The sequence below is a fragment of the Falco cherrug genome, chromosome 5 (genome assembly GCF_023634085.1).
Source record: "Falco cherrug isolate bFalChe1 chromosome 5, bFalChe1.pri, whole genome shotgun sequence".
NCBI lineage: Eukaryota > Metazoa > Chordata > Aves > Falconiformes > Falconidae > Falco > Falco cherrug.
This window is the reverse complement of record NC_073701.1, coordinates 73076372-73096256: the sequence shown is the minus strand read 5'-3', so window position 1 is coordinate 73096256 and position 19885 is coordinate 73076372. Positions and strand designations below refer to the sequence as shown.

Here is a 19885-nt window from a genome sequence, read left to right as displayed (position 1 = left end):
TAGGTTTGTGTTTTACAATGAATCTTGGCAAGCATATGAATTTTTTTTAATTGATTATTTCAGTAATTAAGAGATGAAAGCAGAATAATATTAAAGTGATTAAAACCCACTTTTTTGTCCACCATTTAAATAATTTTCAGATTTGGTTTGGGCCTTCTGGAACTATTTTTCCTGTGTATTTATTTTCTTCATACCAACATTTTTGGTCCTTGCATGTAAGGACTTCTTAATCCTCTCTCCATTTCTCTGCATACAGAGATTTGTTCAATATATCTAAGTACTTTTACCCCTCTAATATCAATACCCAGACATTAAACACTTACGCATCAACTAAAATAAGCATGTCTTTGGGAGATGCAGCTCCTTGGATATACCTGAAATAAATAAAGGGTGTGAATGACATAAACGTGAAAACACATTTTCTAGTGATGGAATACAATCTGTGATCTCTACTCTAAATCTAACTGAACCAATTAAATTCTTCTATTGTGGCTAGTAGAAAAGCATGTGCTATCATTTTCTTTCTTGCTCTGTCCCACTAAGTAAACCAAAGCATAAACTACACTAGGAAAGTCGAAAGTAGGCATACTATTCAAAATTCACTATTTTCAGATGTTGATAACTGAAAAACATGAATGCTATTGCAAGAGCATAAAGATCTTGATGACAGATGAGTTATTAAGTAATAAAACGAGTCAGCCCAGCTTAGAGTAAAATACTTTGCCCTTTGAAAAAGTATATTCAACTAGTATGACTTCATGTATTAATACACATTACTATGACTCCAGACGCTTACAGAAAAAAATTATGAGAAACAATCCCCTGTTCTCTTGTCTTTACCAATTTAGTGATTTTTTTGCTGGTCTAAACCACTGAGACATATTTTTAAACTCTTACAAAAGTCTGGAAGAATGGCTCAGTCTAATAATCTGAATTACATTTGATTTTGGCACAAAATTGAAGTTTTTAATTGCCTTATACCTATTTGTTAACCTCTCACGAAAAAATCCATGTAATGCAACCGTACAAGACACTCTAGTGGATATTGCGTATTAAGTAGTATGATTTGAAAACTGTTTATTTAGAAGAATTAACTGATTTTTTTAAAAAGAAAATAGCAATAGGTAAAAGTAAGGACTACTAGATATAAATAATTTGAGAAATTTGTCTTTACAGTCATATGCATAAAGTAAGTGATGTGTATGCATAAGTCCTTTAAAGAAAGCTTACCATGGTCTTCTGCGAACATCATACAGATCTATCTTGTTTGGAGTTCGACTTTTATCTACCCATGGGGAAGCTAAAAAGGTAAAAAAAATACGTATAGAATAAATCAAAAACTTAATCTTAAGTATTCAAAATACAACAATATGATTCAATATCAGAGACTTTGCACTATATAAATATAAAAATTTGTTATGGAAAAAAATTGTCTGTATTTGTGTAATCTGGTTTTGAAATACCTACATACCCCTATATGTATGAGCATATAATACAATCTGATAAATATATATATAATTAAGACCTTAAAGCGCCAAGTTGTGTTGAAGAAACAGTTACTGACTATAATTGTCCTCTGACTTCAATGGAACCAGAATTTCAACCAAAGTTGAATATGGTATATGAATATAGAATATGAAATATTTTTTTTTTATTTTTTAACAAGAAAGCACTTAATTTTGAAAACAGTTATGTTATATATGTTGTATACAATAATACTGCATTGATCTAAAGCTCAGTTATGCATCTACACACTGACTTAAGAAAGCTTTACCTAAAAATGGAAATTAGAAAAGTAATATGAAAATATAATATCTTCTGGAAATAAAATGAGGTTGAGATATTTGTGTCACTGTTAAGAAAATGCTAAGATTAGTAACCATTTGCAAGCATTTAATCTAAGCTTTACTTTAATTTTCTGCAAGGGTAGGAAACTTTTCCTTACTAAAAACAAAATAAGCCTTTCAAAACCCTTTGATATCTTAACAAACACAAGTAAAAATGTGAAAAGTTATACGAAATGAAATAATGTTCTGCAAATTGCTCTCTTACTGTATGCCAACAACATTGGAGGAGCTATTTCCTCATGTTAATAATTTTCCTGTCTAGGAAATAAAGAAAGATATAGGCAGCTCCAGGATTCTTCCCAAAAAAGCATTCATCAAAGACAAATGGGAAGAATTATGATACCTCTATCCATTTAATATAAAAGAAGCCATCAGCTCAGAGTAGCTGTCTATTTTTGATTTTACTAAATGTACTCTTTCCTAAGTGATCATAACCTGATCTGGTACATCAGTTACCAGAACATTTAAACCAAACATAACTGACAGTATATATATATATATCAGTATACAATTATCAGCCACTGAAAACACTGTATATTGATGCACAGCACAAGAACCTCAGACTCTATACCGTTATTTTCTACGATCTCAGACTAAACCACCTGATGGGTCCTTTGCAATCTAAAGGTATAAGGGTCTTTGAAATTTCTGAAAATGAGAGAACAGAATTTTTGGGAATGATATATGCCAATTTTGTAACTTAAGTATCATTATTTAGGTACACACAGGCTAAACTCAGCAGTATTTTATGAGTCTGAAGCCATGGTTAGCACATTTGATCATGGACTTTTTGTGTCCGTCCAGACTAATGTATCCATTGGAATTCCATCCAAACCCCCATCCTTGACATACATTCCCTAAGACCTGCAAAATCTGCATCCAATGAACTCACTTCAGTTTGTATTATAAGTGGTTTAGGTAAAATAGCAAATATAAATCAAGGTACTGACCAACACTGCTGTATCTTTACCCAAACTTTCAACCTTTCCACAAAAAGTTATTCCATCCAATAACAGCTTATGCCCTATCATATATGTCCCTCTTAATCGACACATATCTTGGACAGTCTTAATTAGCAGAGAATTATCTGAGCGTATGCATCTGGATTTATTTCAAAACAACAGATAAAAGGTAATTTACACTGCTACCTCTTAGTCATTTCCACTAAGTCAATTGAAAATTTTCTTTTTAGTTATTTTTCCGTATAAATGGTAAGTCCAACTCCTTTACTGCATTCTCCAAAGCAAATGATGGTGGTTCAAAGAGACTTTGAATGCAGGAGCTGATGGACCGTGCTTCTAACATCAACCTCCTCTGCTGTCACAGTGGATACTTACATAGGTATTAATTCAAAATTGAATCCATTTTCTAAAGGCTCACAAAATAACAGATTAGCTCCTTTGCTAACATAAATTATCTACTGAAAATCGTCACATGAACATTTAGCTACAATTTATCTTTTATAACCTTCAAGAAGATGGTAGTGTAACTTCACATACTATTTTGAGCTACAATCTAACTTTTCTAAATTCTGAATGAAAATTTACTGAAATACGGGTTAAGATTACATTTTGTCTGTGTAACAGAAGACAATCTGAGAAATAATTCAGCTACATTGTTCTTCAGAATTTGCAAGCTACAAAGATATGTTAATGTACCTGACAAAGTATCACTTCCTTGAGGTCAACACCAGTTGCCTGGACAGAACATACTTCAGAATCGGGCCCTTTAGACCAAACATAGTGTGGCAAATCTTTCAGAAATATGAAGAGGCAAAATAAATGTTAACTTAACCTTGCGAGGAAACACCAAATAATAAAATTTGAAATGCCTGTAACTTTCCCTAATATTTCCAAAAGCACCAAAAGGTTCTGTATAACAAAAGTTGGGGCTCTTTTAACTGTAATAAAAACCAGAAAATCACTTCTTGAAATTATGTTTCTTTCCTTCTCTTTATGGAGAGAATGCTCAGAAATTCTGGTTGAGACAGAGAAAAATGAAGGTTCTGAAGACATAGCTTTCCAAATCACTCTTCGGAGGAAGTCCTTCTGGCAACTAAGCCTCACATTCAGTTCTACCATAGTTTTTCAGTAATTTCCTGGATTGCAACAAAATTCAAACTGTCCTGTTCTGGCTACATATGTGTTATTAAGCTAAAAAGTACAACGGAAGGGAAGACATTCACCAGAACTAGAGTAAGAACTATTGAAACGGTCCAGTTATACACAAAAGAAACCATGAATAAACCACCTGGCACACTACTTACAGCCTGTCTAATCCTTTCGGAGATTACTGTGCGTGGTAACACTTGTAGTTTTTCATATTGGAGAAAGACTGAATGGTGAACGCAACTGTTAAATTCTACTTATCTTTCACTAGCTTGGCCCTTTCAGTACACACAGCCTGTAAAGATCGTCAGCAGCTTCACAGAGATCTGGAGAAGGTCTTCAGAAACATTACTTCTTGCCATACCACGAAATTGGTATGTTCTGTACCACATGTCAATAAGTTTCTTTTTCCTAATTAATATATTACCTTCTGCAGGACAAATTTTATAACAAACGCCTACATGCTTACATTTCCATGTGAGGAATTTTTTTTCTGGATTTATGGTGTGACTGCAAAATTTGTCATCAGATATTACTGGGTGCTGGATCATATAAATATTAATTAAGGAATTACAATGTTTACTGAGAAAACTAGTTCTATTGATTTTGTGATGTTTTCTACAACAGTTTATATAATCTAGTAGTAAGTCTCTGCATAGTGAAACATAAATAAGAACTCAGCCCCTAGTATCTAAAATTCCATTCACACCAAAGAAGTGCTGAATTCCCTCTTCAACCTCAAGAAGTAATATGATTAAATTACTCATTCATCCTAAGCTCTCTCTGGACTAACGCCTTTAATTTTAGATGGCTTTGAATGGTCTCAAATCTATTCACTGGTTTTGGTAACGTTCCAAGTATTTAAGGATCTTATTGAAATTGCTATTACTAGGAAACTGAAATTCCCCTAAAACGTTTATCTCCAATGATCTAATTTTGTATCCTGATTTCATCTTTTTAAAAATCATTTTTTAAAAAGATAATAAATGCTCTCTATGCAAAAATAAGTTATTATGCACTTTATGATTATACAGGAAATAATCAGAAGGGATGGAGACCACTGAAAAAGACATGGATTCCTTGGTCCATATACAGATCACACTATAAAGCCATTGGGGGAAACTGGCTTACATCTTACTGACAAAAGCCATTATGTGGTCTAAGATGAAAGCAAAATGAAATACCTCAAAAGATGATTACACGTTTTCCTAAAAAAAAATATAAATAAATAAATTTGAAGATCGAGGATTTAGAGATTTACCGTTTTATTTATATAACTTATTGTTTAAAACATGCATTTTAATCAGATGCCTTGAACCTGGCTCACCAAACGCCTTGAAGAAGTCAGCCTCACTGTGTTTCATTGCTGCATACTAATATCTTTGAACTATTTCAACACTACACAGTTCTCTGTTGCATACATTAGGCTTTAGTCATGTTCTCCTTTGATGATTTTCTTGTTTGGCATATGGTTAGACTTGATATTTTATACATTATTCATTGGATTTGTTATCCCTCCCACTTCTGCTGTTTGTATTATGGAGATACAGGCCTGGCTACATTTCAAGCAAGAATAAGGCATACTCTTCTGTTATTTCTGCACATGTAGAGTGGAAATCCTCAGTTTTGTTGATAAATGCAAAAACGATTAATGCAGGACAGAGGCTGTCACAGGGTAAAGCCTAAATTAAAGTATTCTACAGGAAAGGCAGATCTTGGTTACATTTGCCCATTTTTAATTCATGAGATGATTCCAGAGGCATAGGTGATTGTCATGGGGGAGGCCTTCCTGAAAGTCCTGCCAAGTAAGACCCGTTACATCTGTCCTACTCTGCTAGTTAGGTATGCATGTGCAAGGAACAGAGACACACAGATGAATTATTAACAGTTTTACATCCCTGTAATGCATTTGGGGAGAGGCCTCATCTCAGAGGGTTACTAGGTAGTCAACCTCAACATAGCATGTACCAGGTTAGTCAAACAAGTATTTGTTAAAGTTGAATTTTACCTTGTTACTTCTCAAATAAACATTCATATGGTTATTCAAAACATCCATAAACACAGATAATGCAATTCCCTGTGCCAGATTCAGTAAAGTTTTCCTCAGATGGAGCAAAGATGCAACCTACAGCCTGTAGTTTCCCTTTAGTTTCATTTCAAACCTCTTCTCACCTTTTAGTGAATTTACATGAACAAACCTGCATTCAAGTACATGATAACCCACACTAGCTCGGAAATGTGGTGTTACTTAGCTTGCAGCTCAGAAAGAAGTCATGGAATTATTTTTCAGTAAAAGGTGGAAAGTGGTGAGACATGATAGCTAAAAATAATAAACTGATATAACTTCAACAGCCCCTAACATTAACCATCATAAAGCATTTTGCACCACTATATTTAGGACTCAGGATATTTCTATCACACAATCCTAGATTGTTTACATTGGAAAAGACCTTAATATCATCAAGTCCAACCATTAACATAGCACTTTTCAATACCACCAGAGATGGTGACTCAACCACCTCCCTGGGCAGCCTGTTCCAACACTTGACAACCCTTTTGGTGAAGAAATTTTTCCTAATATCCAATCTAAACCTCCCCTTGTGCAACTTCAGGCCATTTCCTCTTGTCCTGTCACTTGTTACTTGGGAGAAGAGACCAACACCCACCTCACTGCAACCTCCTGTCAGGTAGTTGTAGAGAGCAATAACGTCTCCCCTCAGCCTCCTTTTCTCCAGGCTAAACAACCCCAGTTCCCTCAGCTGTTCCTCATCAGATTTGTGCTCCAGATACTTCACCAGCTTCCTTGCTTTTCTCTGGACACACTCCAGCACCTCAATGTCCCTCTCGTAGCAAGGGGCCGAAAACTGAACACAGTGCTCCAGGACAACCACAGAATCACAGACAGAATGGTCAGGGTTGGAAGGGACCTCTGGAGATCACTTAGTCCAGCCTCCTGCTAAAACAGGGTCTCCCAGAACATGTTGCGCAGAGTCATATCCAGGTGGGGTTTGAATGCCCCCAGAGAAGGAGACCCCACAGCCTCTCCGGGCAGCCTGTTCCAGGGCTCTGTCACCCTCACGGTAAAGAAGTTTTTCCTCATATTCATATTACAACCCTAGTGGATCTGCATGGCAAGGTTTTGGTAGCAGAGAGGCTACAGGGGTGGCTTCTGTGAGAAGCTGCCAGAAGCTTCTCCTATGACAAATGGAACCAATGCCAGCCATCTCCAGGATGGACCCACTGCTGGCCAAAGTCAAACCAATCATCGATGGTGGTAGCGCTCTTGTGATAACATATTTAAGAAAGGGAAACAAAAAAAAATCCATGCAACAATTGCAGCAGAAGAGAGGAATGAGAATATGTGAGAGCAACAACTCTGCAGACACCCAGGGCAGTGCAGGAGATGCTTCAGGTGCTGGAGCACAGAGTTCTCTGTAGCCCATGGTGAGGACCATGTTGAGGCAGGCTGTCCCTCTGCAGCCCACAGAGGACCCCACACTGGAGCAGCTGGAAGCCCAAAGGAGACTGTGACCCTGTGCGAAGCCCACGCTGAGGCAGGTTTGCTGGAAGAACTTGTGACCCCACAGGGCACTATGCTGGAGCAGCCCATTCCTGAAGGACTGCACCCCATGGAAGGGATCCACGCTGGAGCAGCTCATGAAGAACTGCAGCCTATGGGAAGGACTCACATTGGAGAACGTTCTCCAACAGGAGGGACCCCATGCTGGAGCAGGGGAAGAGTATGAGGAGGAAGGAGCAGCACAAGCAACATGTGATGAATTGACCATGAGCTCTATTCCCCGTCCCCCTGCACTGCTGGAGCAGAGGAGGTAGAGAAATTGAGAGTGAATTTGAGCCTGGGGAGCAAGGAAGGGTGGGTGGAAGGTGCTTTTAAGTTTTGCGTTTTAGTTCTCATTACCCTACTCTGAATTGAATGGCAATAAATTGAACTAATTTCCCCAACTTGAGTCTGTTTTGCCCATGACAGTACCTGCTGAGCGATCCCCCTGTCCTGATCTCAACCCACAAGCCTTTTGTAACATTTTCTCTCTTCTGTCCAGTTGTGGAGGGGAGTTATAGAGTGATTTTGGTAGGTACCTGGGTACCACCTGGGTATCCAGCCAGAGTCAAACAGTCCTGCTGGCCATGCTATTTCTGATAAAAGCCAGGATACTATTGGCCTTCTTGGCCACCTGGACACACTGCTGGCTCATATTCAGCCAGCTGTTGACCAACACCCCCAGGTCCTCTTCTAGCAGGCAGATTTCCAGCCACTGTTCCTCAGGCCTGAAGTGTTGCATTGGGTTATTGTGATCTAAGTGCAGAACCTGACACTTAGCCTTTTGAATCCCATATTATTTGCCTCAGCCCATCAATCCTGCCTGTCCAGATTCCTTTGCAGAGATTTCCCACCCTCAAGCAGATCAATACTCCCGCCCAACTTCCTGTCACCAACTTACTAAGGGTGCACTCGATCCCTTTGTCTAGATCATTGATAAAGACATTCAACAAAACTCACAGCAATACTGAGCCCTGGGGAACACCACTTGTGACTGGCTACCAAGTGGGTTTAAATCCATTCACTACAACTCTGGGCCCGGCTTCATAATGACACCTTGGATTAATAACTGATCAGTACCATCCCCCCCAAACAGAGATTGTTCCTGACTAGCTCTGTGCTACCACAGAATATGTTCAGTCAAGAATGAATGCAGCCGTTTCCTAACTATTTTACTTAGATAATGACTTAAAATTGTCAAAAGGTCAAATTATCTCCAAGTAAAACCTTATCTAACATAAACAGCTCTGTGGAATGTCCTCTGTAATTTTTACAGCACCATCACCATAAAAAAAAAAAAAAAAAAGGGTAATCATCTCATAAAGTTTTGTTCAGAATATATTACTTACGTGGTTATGGGCAATGCAGTTTCATCCCAAATCAGTTCAGCAATGATTTTTATATGGGAACAGTCCATACACAAACACATGCATTGCTTTATTGGTCCCAATATGCCAAAATAAACAAAAGCAATTTGAATGTGTAACAAACACTGCTGTCTGCAACCTAAAATTAACCTCTCAAATGTATCTGTGTTGTCTCCATTCAGAAGCAAGTATTTCTGCTTCTGCTGATGTTACAAAAGGGTTAAGGTTTAATCTTAAGAACTCAGAAGTAGTCATGCATCCTAAGTTCGAACAGCTAGTGTTAAGTACCTTGTTTGTTTGAAAGTAATCTTTGTATACTTGTATGCAATAAATCCAGACTGATATGGTTTAAGACCATATATGCGGACTACAAAGGAGAACTCTAGCCAACTGAATAGAGGAGAGGGCAGATTTACAGACCCTCGAGACCACTGAAGACCTCCGCTCTGGACAGCTGGGCATGCATGAGGGAGAGGGCGAATACTGTAATTAGTATTGGGCAATCTCATGAATATGTGTGCCTTTTACAGGAAATGTTTTGAATATACATGTATATATACATGTACTGCATAAAAAGAGCTACCTGAGAGAAGGAAGCTATGCACATTAGGTGGAGCGAACCCCTGTGCATCCAGCACTGCAATAAAGAATGGCTGCTTCTTAATGCAACATTGGTGTTAAGTCTTATTCCCTATTAAGTTAAGTCATATTCCCTATTTCAGTGACACACATATAAACTGAATTTCATCCTCAATACATGTGTTGTTTGCATTGGTTTCACCCGGGCTAGCTACAATCCCCGCAAAGGAGGATGGAATATCAGAGCTTGGTGGATCTGTTTGCACAGAACAACAACACTCAGCACATCAGATTTGAAAAATAAGCCAGAATTAAACATATTGTAAGATTTTCCATATCATGAGTATGGTTAGATCCAGACATATCAGCCCATGTCCTTTCCTCCCAGATTTCAACAATAAAAAAAAAAGAAAAAAGAAAGAAAAGAAAAAAAAATGTGAACAATGCTCAAAGAGGCTTATTTCAATGTAAAAAGTAGAACTATCCAATTTATACACTAATTGCACTACTTGATAATTTATAAGATGGATTACTGAGAAAGTGTTTTGGGTTTGGTTTGGTTATTTTACTTTAAAGGTTCCTTTAAATGTTAAGTTGTTAACAGGAACTAACAGCTATTAAATACAAAACCCTTTGCAAAAAAAAGAAGGTGAAGTTCTCAGTTTTTCAAGGCTTTTCATTCATTTGGTATAGATTTTTTAGGCTTTTTACTCTCTTAGTATCTGCTTCAGTAATGACTTTCTTTGGAAAGTTCAATATTATGGCCGCAACACTATTGCTTACCATTAATGCTTAACACAAGAGCAGCTGTGCACAGCAAGTCCTTCATCTGGAGATACACCATTTTATTTTATACAAAATTGATTTCTAAAGCTCTTCCATTATTAATTTGTCTAAGCAGGGAATGCTCCAGTAGCTGAATGAGACCTGCTCCACTGACATCTGGAAATAGGTTCAAGATTTTTTTTATTTTTTAAGAAGGGAAAGCAATAATACTAGCTCTTCTCTATCCTTATTTTAATCTAAGAATCTCAAGAGTTTAAGGAAAAAAATATTTTTCTGGATAATTAGCACCACAGAATTATATTTTCTTTATCTATGAATTCCTTTATTTAACACCTTTAAGCCCCAATTACATAGGAATATCCTAGTAAAACACTGGCATGAGGGATCTAAAGAGATTTTTTCTCTAATTAATTGAAGTTCCTATCATAGTGTACTTATTTATTATATAGATAAACAAAGTAAGGCTAAATATAAGGCAAATCTAGAATAAAAAAGGGAAAGAATACAATCTAGAGTAAAAAATGGGAAAGAATAGAACGGCTCTTATCCCTGTACTCTTCAGCACTGATATTACAAAGATCCTGAGAAGATTAACACATCTGCTGATGTCTAAACAATGCTATGAATTTAGGTATGGGTTAATAAATATAATAATAGCACACTGAATCTTATAGAAACTTGGTGTTACACTTATTCCTGGCTTGAATTCCTACCTGTGGACGATCACTGAAAAAGTCATTTTACCTCTCGACACCTGTTTCTTTAATCTGCAGAATGAAGACAGTGATATTTTTACTACCTTTAAACCAGAACGGGTTTTGGGGATGAAAATTAAGCTATGTGGTATATTCCATGGAGTTTATATATGCCCTGCAGTAATAGCACAAAATAATGTAGGGGTGTTTGAGAACATGAAGCCTCCTAGAACAGGACTGGAGAACCTTGTAGTCCAGAAGAAAGAAAACAGCATCCAGAGCTGTCCTTTGGGAATGGCTGCCAGCATGTGTTGCCCCTTCAGTCACACTGTGGGGCTGCCTAGGGGATTCTAATAAAACTCTGACTTGTTCTGTTTACTAGTACAGATATATCTTTGAAGCCGAGGGAGCAGATGAGCTTAAGAAATACCTTTATGCATGATTAAGACATACTCAGATATACTTAAATTAAGATTATGTAGGCACTCAATTCCAACACTGCAGTCTTGTTCGGTATCTACTAATTTCGCTAAGAATGATTTTAACTTCACAGATACTTTGCAACTTGAATTAAATACTTCTCGAGTAAACAGTCATATCTTCATAAATAACAGGACTGCCAACATTCTGAAATGCTACTTCATGGCTAGTTCACCTGGAAGTCTGCCAAAGAGTCAGTCTCCTTCGGAAATACTATTTCTCTTCATTAGTATGAAGTTCCCAATGTTCACCTAAGAATTCAATATTGTAGCACCTCTTACTGGCTTTCTTGTAGTTATATGCATCTGGGCTGTCCTCTACCCATTTTATTTCTTCTGCTACCATTTTTCTGTAACACAGGTAAGGTCAAACAAAAATGACAAATACGTTTTTAAGTTATGTGATAAGAAAAGGGCCACAGAACTGCAGCCTGGAGGCTACTTTTTCCTCTATGAAAAAAAAAAAAAAAAAGAACAAAAACCAACAGAGAGAAGTCACAGAGCTATGCAGCACTTTGGGAGAGTGGAAGTCGACAGACATACCGTATTGGGAAAGCAAGTTTTAAATGTAATTTCCCATATGCCTTTGTTAAATGCCCAGATGGAAGTGGGGAAATTTGGAACATCTGGGGACAGGGTAGTATTTCTTTTTCAGTTTTATTTTTGTTACGAATTGCCTCAGCTTTTCATACCTTGACCAAGTGTGGCAGATTTCCACCTTCAGCACACTGCAGACCAAATACTGTCACACTGACTTTATGTTCAACATTTCCTCATAAAAAATGCTGAATCTATACATGTATCATCATACTGCTGTTATTGCTATATAAACCCCACTAACTGGAACCTGAAACCATCCATATCAGTACTACTCTTTCAAGTACTACCTTTGACAAATTTTATTTAGTATACTTTATTTACAGAAGTTGGTGTTGCTGATAAAACAGTTTTCTTACTAAACATTCATCTAAATCAATGTTGTGTTTTTGTGTGAGTAATCCTTTGCAGACAAACTTTCTTAAGCGTATTTATTGCTATAACTAGAAAGCCTCCTATATCATAGTTAACCACAAATAAATGTTAGCTGTCTGGAGTCCAAAACAAAATGCATTCTTTGCTAAGGGTATTAGCCTATAAAAAAACCAAACAACCCCACCCCCACCCCCCCCAACAACAAAACAGAGAAAGGTGGTATCAGGCAAAAGTACATCAATACATAAAATGTTTTTAAAATTTGTTTAAGTAGTAATTGCTACAGTGAAAATAATATGCTTCCTATTGCAGTATTTTAGTGAAACATTGATTAACAATTATAATCCTCATTACCTCTATAATTAAGAAGGATTTCAGGTTTAAAAGAGGAACTCATTTGTTTGTACCTACACTTCCAAGTATCGAGCCAAAAAAATGACATTACATTGTACTTTGAGATAGCTGCTTTCTAAAACCCAGCAGTGTAATTAGCTGGGTAGATACCTCACAAAAGGTAAGTAACTTAATATCTGTCAAACCATATTAAACTATTTAAATTACATTTATTTGTTTTTGTGTAACAGATTTGTTCACTGCTCTGTGGTTAATTATAAATGAAATCTGCAGTTTGATCTATATTAAAGCACCTTTCTGTCTACATGGAGTCAACAAAGCTCTACATGTGCAAGCCCACAGGGAATGAATTCAAGATTTAAAAAAAAAAAAAAAAAAGAAAAAGTTTCATTTTTCAATTTCCTGCCACCAAAGAAAAAAATCTCTTTGGAAACAATATCATTAAAAAAACAAACAAACAAACAAACAAAACCTGACCTACATTATAGATTCTAGGTGGACCTGCTTGAGCAGGAGGGTTGGTCCAGGTTACTTCTCTGATTCTATGATTATTGCCACTTATTCTTATCTTTAAAAAAGGCATCATCTATTCTGTATTAGATAGTCCATATCTGGTGAATGAGATCCATCCTTCCAGAATATTAATCCATTTCAAGTGTCTATTTGAAGTATCTTATCCTCTGAGGATCACTATATTTTCCCTTTTCTTTTAAAGCATTCCAGAAAAGAAACTTTTGGTTATTAACATACCATGTTGTGATATTTGCTGGTTTATGTCTTTGCAAGTTTCAATGGGATTGGAACAAATTGGTAACTTCAATGATCTTGCTAAAATGCTGTAGGATTACTGCTTTCACTTTGAGTCAAAAACTACTGAAGCACTATGTCTGGACTAGAATTAGGCAAGTGTCATCTTAAAATGACATCTTAAAAGCTAATATGAGTTTCTACAATTAGAAGTATAAACTCAAAAATTAGGCAGAAAGATGTATATCTACTATCTACTACTGAAAAAGTGCTTCAACATTTATAATAAATTGTGCTCTCTTGCCATTTCACAGAGAACTGAAATTTTAAAATTGGTGGCTAACAGTTTTCCCACTGAAACTCTTCTGGTTTTGTTTACTGTTTCCAAAAACTTTGCCTTTCAGAATTCCATATCAAATTTCAGGAGGGTTTGCTTTAAAAACCCCACAAAATACATTTCAGCTTTCTTTCATTTAGAGGTGAAAAGTGAGTCTTATTTATGAGTTATACATAAATAGTGGAAAACGGTTCCCTTGCACAACAAAGGCTAGTAACTTCTACAAATATTTTTAAACCTGGTGGATTTGTAAAACAACTAGAATTGAAAACATGAATTCAACACAACTGAGCCTTAAAACAAAAACAAAAAGGAAAGAAAAGTTATTTATATGACCAGTCCTATCTTGCCATCTGCAGATAACTCAGCTAAAATTCTGTTTGCAACTTGAAAGTTAAGAAAGAGGAAGGGTTTTCTCATACAGGTCATGTGGGACATGTTCAGAAAACCTGATTGTAACTTCCTATTTAACAGAAGAAAAGAAGATGTAACTAATTCCCCAAAATGCTACCAAGTAAATCAAGATCCTTTGTTTTCTGAGATGAATCAAAACAGCCCCTGAGTATGCACTGGACAGTAGTGCAGGATAATGACCTCAAGGTCCCTGTGGCTGCAAGTCAGACAGAACCATACAGATAACAGTATCATGTCTAACAGGATGCAATACATATTCACTACACGCCTTTACATCTGGGTCTGGCTTTTCTGGTCAGACTTGTCAATGTAAAATGTAACTGAAATTCTGATTTCAGTTACATACTGGCACATGGATATTTAAAACTGCTGATATCTTTTCCTTTTTTTTTTTTTTTTTTTTTAATTCCCAGATTTCAATGCAACTTGAATTTAATTTTACTGAATCTAATCTCATCCATCACATTGTATCTTCTTGCTATGGAAATTAAGTTTAGCAACAAAACCTTAAACAACAGAAATCCCTCCCATATAGCTTTATGAGAATGTTTTATTTACCTACATATCAGTCACAAAGGATTTTGTGCATACTGATTACAAGGATAAATCTATCTGCAAAAATGCCTCTTGTATGGTATGCTTGTAACATGAAGACATTACAGTTGGCTGTGAAAAAACTGTGCCTGAGCCATTTGATTTCATTGACTTCACAATTCCACCAGTCTGTTAACTTGTTTTAACAATTTTAACATACTTTAACTGTTGCTATGAATTATTAAATATATATATAAACAAAGAAGAAAATAAAATAAATGCTCAGAAAATATCCAAATTTTGGCCAACAGTATATTAAACCTGTAACATTTCACATTTTTAATGTGTTAGTAGTAGGTCTTTGTTAATGACAGATGAAATGGCCAGTTGCAACTTGAATACAACCATAAAATCATGCAGAATCCAAAGTACTTGCAAGCTAACTTCATTATATCCGGTGTAATAAATTCAGATTGTTTGCAAACAAGCACTGCATGGCCTGTGCCTAGTTTTTGCACTGATGGATAAACATGAACAGAAAACATATGGAGTCTTCTTTTCATCCTCCATTAATAAGGCAGCAAATGCAATTTAGTTTCTGAGCAGAAGGAAGTTGTCTGGTGCTACTTTCACATTTTTTCCCCTTTAAGCAAGAGGGAAATTTTTAAGCGAAGGCAGAAAAGATTATGGAATCAATTGTAGTCTCATGCAAACATGATGAAATGATTCTGTTCCTTAAAAATGAAGGGCCTTACATGCACTAGCAGGCTCCGCAGGCTCCTAGGCCATTGCTGCCTGCGTTCAAGCCCATGTTTATAAGGTGCAGATGTGTAACCTGGGAGTGCTGATGTGGGAAGAGGGAAGGGACAAAAAGCTGCAAGAAATCTCCTGGAAACCTCTGTCTCTTGGTTTCAGAGCTTCATTCAAGCTCAGACCCTTGCTCCTTGCCCAGTCTACACTGTATGGATGTCTGTGTACCGTGTTGTATTTTGCTTATCCTGACCCTGTGTCTTGTCATTGTGGACTTGTTGGGCTGACATGTGAAGCTGACCCCAGGACAAGCACTGCATGCACCAAGAGGTCTCAGTATGTCCAACATTTTTAACATTGTCTTTGCCACACGTTAGTATGTGTGTTGAAGAAAAATTAATAAACAACCCCCTACTTCCTAAAACAAGCACCGAGTACACTGTTACTTCTGAACTGACAGTAATCCTAAAAAATAGACTAAGACTGGAATTAAGTTGAAAAGCTTTCTCCATGTGGATGAGTACCTTTGCCATGGCTAATCCATCAGCTGTGCACTTCCATACTGGCCCAGCAGTGCTGGTACTCCTTGATACTCTCTGATACCATGGACAGATACTGAAACGTAACTAGACATTTTATGAAAACAACTACACATGATGTTGTTTCTGTTGTTCTGAATGACAGTATTTAAGATTTATGTGAGAATTTCTAAATTTTCTTTCAGAAGTGTGAGAAAATACAGAGTGAAAAGGAAAACTGCTGTGATGGAAACTGCTCGCCCTCTCCATCTTCTATTTATACACATTTGTAAGATTCCTCTAAGCCTCATCTTCTCCAGGCTGAAAGCTAGCTCTCTCAGCCTCTCCTCCAAGTCCTTTATCATCTTTGCTGGTTTTCAGTAAGTCCCTGTCTCTCTTCTACTGCAGACCCTAGAACTGGATCTTCCACTCCATAAATGTCTCACCAGTGCTAAGTCAAGGGAATCACCTCTTTCACCTGCTAGAAATGCCTTGCCTAATGCATCCCAGGCTGTTGTTGGCCATGTCCAACTTGTCTGTCAGGGCCTCCGTTTTTTGTTTGGTTGTTTTGTTTTTTTTCTGTAAAGCTGCTTTTCAGCTAGGCAGCCCCATGAAGGTACTGGTGCCTGTAGTTGTTCTTCTACCAGATGCAGAACTTTGCATTTCCCTATGTTGAACTCTGTAAGATTCCCGTCAGCTCAGTTCTCCAGCCTGTCGAGATCCCTCTGAATGGCAGCAAAGCTATCTTATGTATCAGACACTCTCAATTTTGAATCACCTACAGACTTGCTGAGGGTGAACCCTGCCCCATCATCCAGGTGACTAATGAAGATGTTGAATAGCACTGGCCCCAGTATTGAATCCTGGGGTACACTGATTTTGACTGGCCTCTGGCTGAACTTCATGTCACTTCTCATAACCCTTTGAGATCAGCAGTTCAGACAGTTATCAGTCCACCTCACTGTCCATTTATCTAAGCTGTACTTCATCAGTTTGTCTATGAGAATATTAAGGGAAACCATGTCAAAAGACTTCCTTTTGAAGTCAAGACAAATAACATCACTGCTTTTCCCTCATCCACTAAGTCTGTCATCTCCTCGCAGACAGTCATCAGGTTGATCAGGCATGATTCCCCCTTTCACCCATGTTGACCAGTCTCAATCACCTTGTCCTCACTATGCTTTAAAATAGTTTCCAGGGGACTTGCTCCATCGATTTCCTAAGGACTAATGTGAGTCTGACACATTGTAGTTCCCCAGATCCTCTTGCCCTTCTTGAAGATACAAGTGACACTTGTTTCCTCAGGAAAGAAGGAACCTCAGGAACTTCTCCCAGTTTCTGTGATCTTTCAGTGATAAGCAAGGATGGTCTTGCAATGACGTCCAGCAGTCCCCTCAGTATTCATGGGTGCATCCCATCAGGTCACAAGGACTTGTACATGTCTAGTTTGTTTAAATGTTCCCTAACCTGATCCTCCTTCACTGAGGGTAAGTCAACCTTGCTCCAGAATTTCCTTCTGACCACAGAGGCCTGCAATTACTAAGGGCTGGTCTGATGACTAAGGACTGAGGTGAATAATGTAATGAGTAACTTGGCCTTTCCCATGCCTTTTGTCAACAATTTCCCTGCTCCAGCATGGAGCAGCCAGACCACATTCTGCAGCAAGTCCTTATTTTCCTTAGTCTTTCTTTTGCTGCTAGTGTTCCTGTAGAACAGGGGTCCTCAAACTATGGCCCGCAGGCCAGATACAGCCCCCCAGGGTCCTCAATCCGGCCCCCAGTATTTAAAGACCCGCCCACCCCGCCGGGGGTTGGGGGCGGGGGGTGAAACCAAGCAGCCACAGATGACTGCCTGCCACTTCATCCGCATGCCACCCCCCTGGTTAAAAAGTTTGAGGACCCCTGCTGTAGAAGCTCTTCTTGTTGCCCTTCATACCCCTCACCAGGTTCAACTCCAGGGGGCTTTGGCTTTTCTAACCATGTTTCTACATGCTTGGACAGTGTCTTTATATTCCTCCCAGGTCATCCGTCCTTGCTTCCACCTTTTGTACATCTCCCTTTTAAACTATGAATTTTATCAGGTATCTTCCTCACCTGAAGATAAGAGATTCTTGTCTTGATTCTGGTACAACTCCATAAATGTATGCAAAAAGGACAATGCATTACAATGCTGAAACCATCTCTTGAAAGAAAGACTGATATGTGATATATAACTTTAAATATAAGAATGAGTATCTATTACATCCTTCTCAAAAGTTCCATTCACTTTATTTGTTTATACTTTTGAGCTCTTCTATTAAAATACCGTTTACTTACTCTTGAGTTGTTCTGAGCTCATAGAACAGCTAATAGAAATCTTAAAATTGCTATTGGCATCTTCATATCAAAATGGATGGTTGCCAGCACAGTAACAGAGCTTAGCATTTTGCTGCATAAGTATGCTGCCACTGAAAATAATGAAAATGTTGATACTAAGTACCCTCAGTAATATTTAAAAGTATTTGAGGCAAGACACACATTCTTAAATAATCTAAAGAAGAAAAAGTTCTGTATGAGGAAACTCATAGTGATTCTTTAAATCAAGCTGATTAAAGACCTAACTGAAAGAGGTGAAAAAATAGGTTTGAGGCCCATGGAGGTCTCCTGCACCTTTGGGTTTTCTCCGCCATTTCTGGTTTGATATTTGAGAGTGAGAGCTGAACAGAGTATACCCTAGGGGAAAATAGTTAATAAACAAAAAGAAGTAATGTATTAATCTATCAAGAGAGACGCTGAGCTCAGTGCAGTCTCTGATGTTTCTATTGGGGCACCTTGTATGGTAAACATAGGAAGAAGCTGTACAGTTAGTTCCCTTCTATGCCTGGCATAGGTTCTGCCATCACTGCATGTATCGACATGTATGTGTGTTTATGTATATATATCTAATACTCAGCTTCTTGCATATCATTATCTACCTAATATCTTCCTAAATCTGGCTTGCCTAGATATATTTTCTTCTCCTTCAAAAAAACCACAAAGGTAACACCACATAGAATATGGTTTTCTCCTCAGTAAAAAAGAAATTTTGCATAAGGAACGTTTGATGGACGAATGAAGTTGTAACATTAAAGGAAGCAAACACTTTGGTACCATTACTTCCTCTACCTGATGCTGTTAGTTATTTTTGGTAAATTAAGTTTCTTATTCTATTGCAACTAATTACTATTGTATCTAACCCTAATAACATATAGGGTATAAAGAAGGTCTGAGGAAAGGAACTGCCACATGTCTCAGTCTAGGTCACTGTCAGAAGGAAATTGTCCCCTGTCTTGTCTTCTCGATAGAGACAAGGGAACACAAATGTACCAGAGGCAGATAAGCACAGCTGAAAAGTATATGAAATCATATATGTGATGCTAGAGGAGTGTATAACAGTGCCAAAAATAGCATATATGTAGAAAACAATGGGATATATGTAATAGAAAAATAAGCTTATATTTCACACGTACTTTCCACCCATAGGTTCACTCAGAAAGATCCCTTCATGCTGCTGGTTACTATGGTGACAAGGACAGCCCAGGTGCCTATTTAGGGCAGAAGTGATGTAACATCTAGCCCATTACTCGAGGCAGTGGGATACTATCAGATAAAAACATTAGTTCAAGAAACCTGTGACTGAAGACACCCTCTATAGCTTAGAAGTACCAAAGATTATTTTTTTTAAAGAACAAAACCTGAGTTGATATATTTCAAATAATAATGAGCAGATTTATCTATGCATTTTGATTTTGATTTTTTATACTTCCAAATTCTTTCAGAAATATAATCACTATGGAGAAATTAATCAACTTTGAAGCAGGG

At 37.4% G+C, this 19885-nt stretch overlaps 1 protein-coding gene across 12 annotated transcripts in view; it reads right to left on the bottom strand.

Moving 5' to 3' along the window:
• Positions 1-19885, bottom strand: part of CACNA2D1 (calcium voltage-gated channel auxiliary subunit alpha2delta 1) — a 433696-nt gene that overhangs the window by 113978 nt on the left and 299833 nt on the right. For all 12 annotated transcript variants that reach the window (XR_003561824.2, XM_027811464.2, XM_055712038.1 and 9 more), the window contains exons 8-9: positions 1231-1300; positions 324-374 (exon numbers count right to left, since the gene is read on the bottom strand). Coding sequence is in view for 11 of the 12 variants with exons in the window: in XM_027811464.2 (XP_027667265.1) it covers positions 324-374; positions 1231-1300 (121 nt within the window). In the remaining variant the exon portion in view is untranslated. The remainder of the gene's footprint in view (positions 1-323; positions 375-1230; positions 1301-19885) is intronic.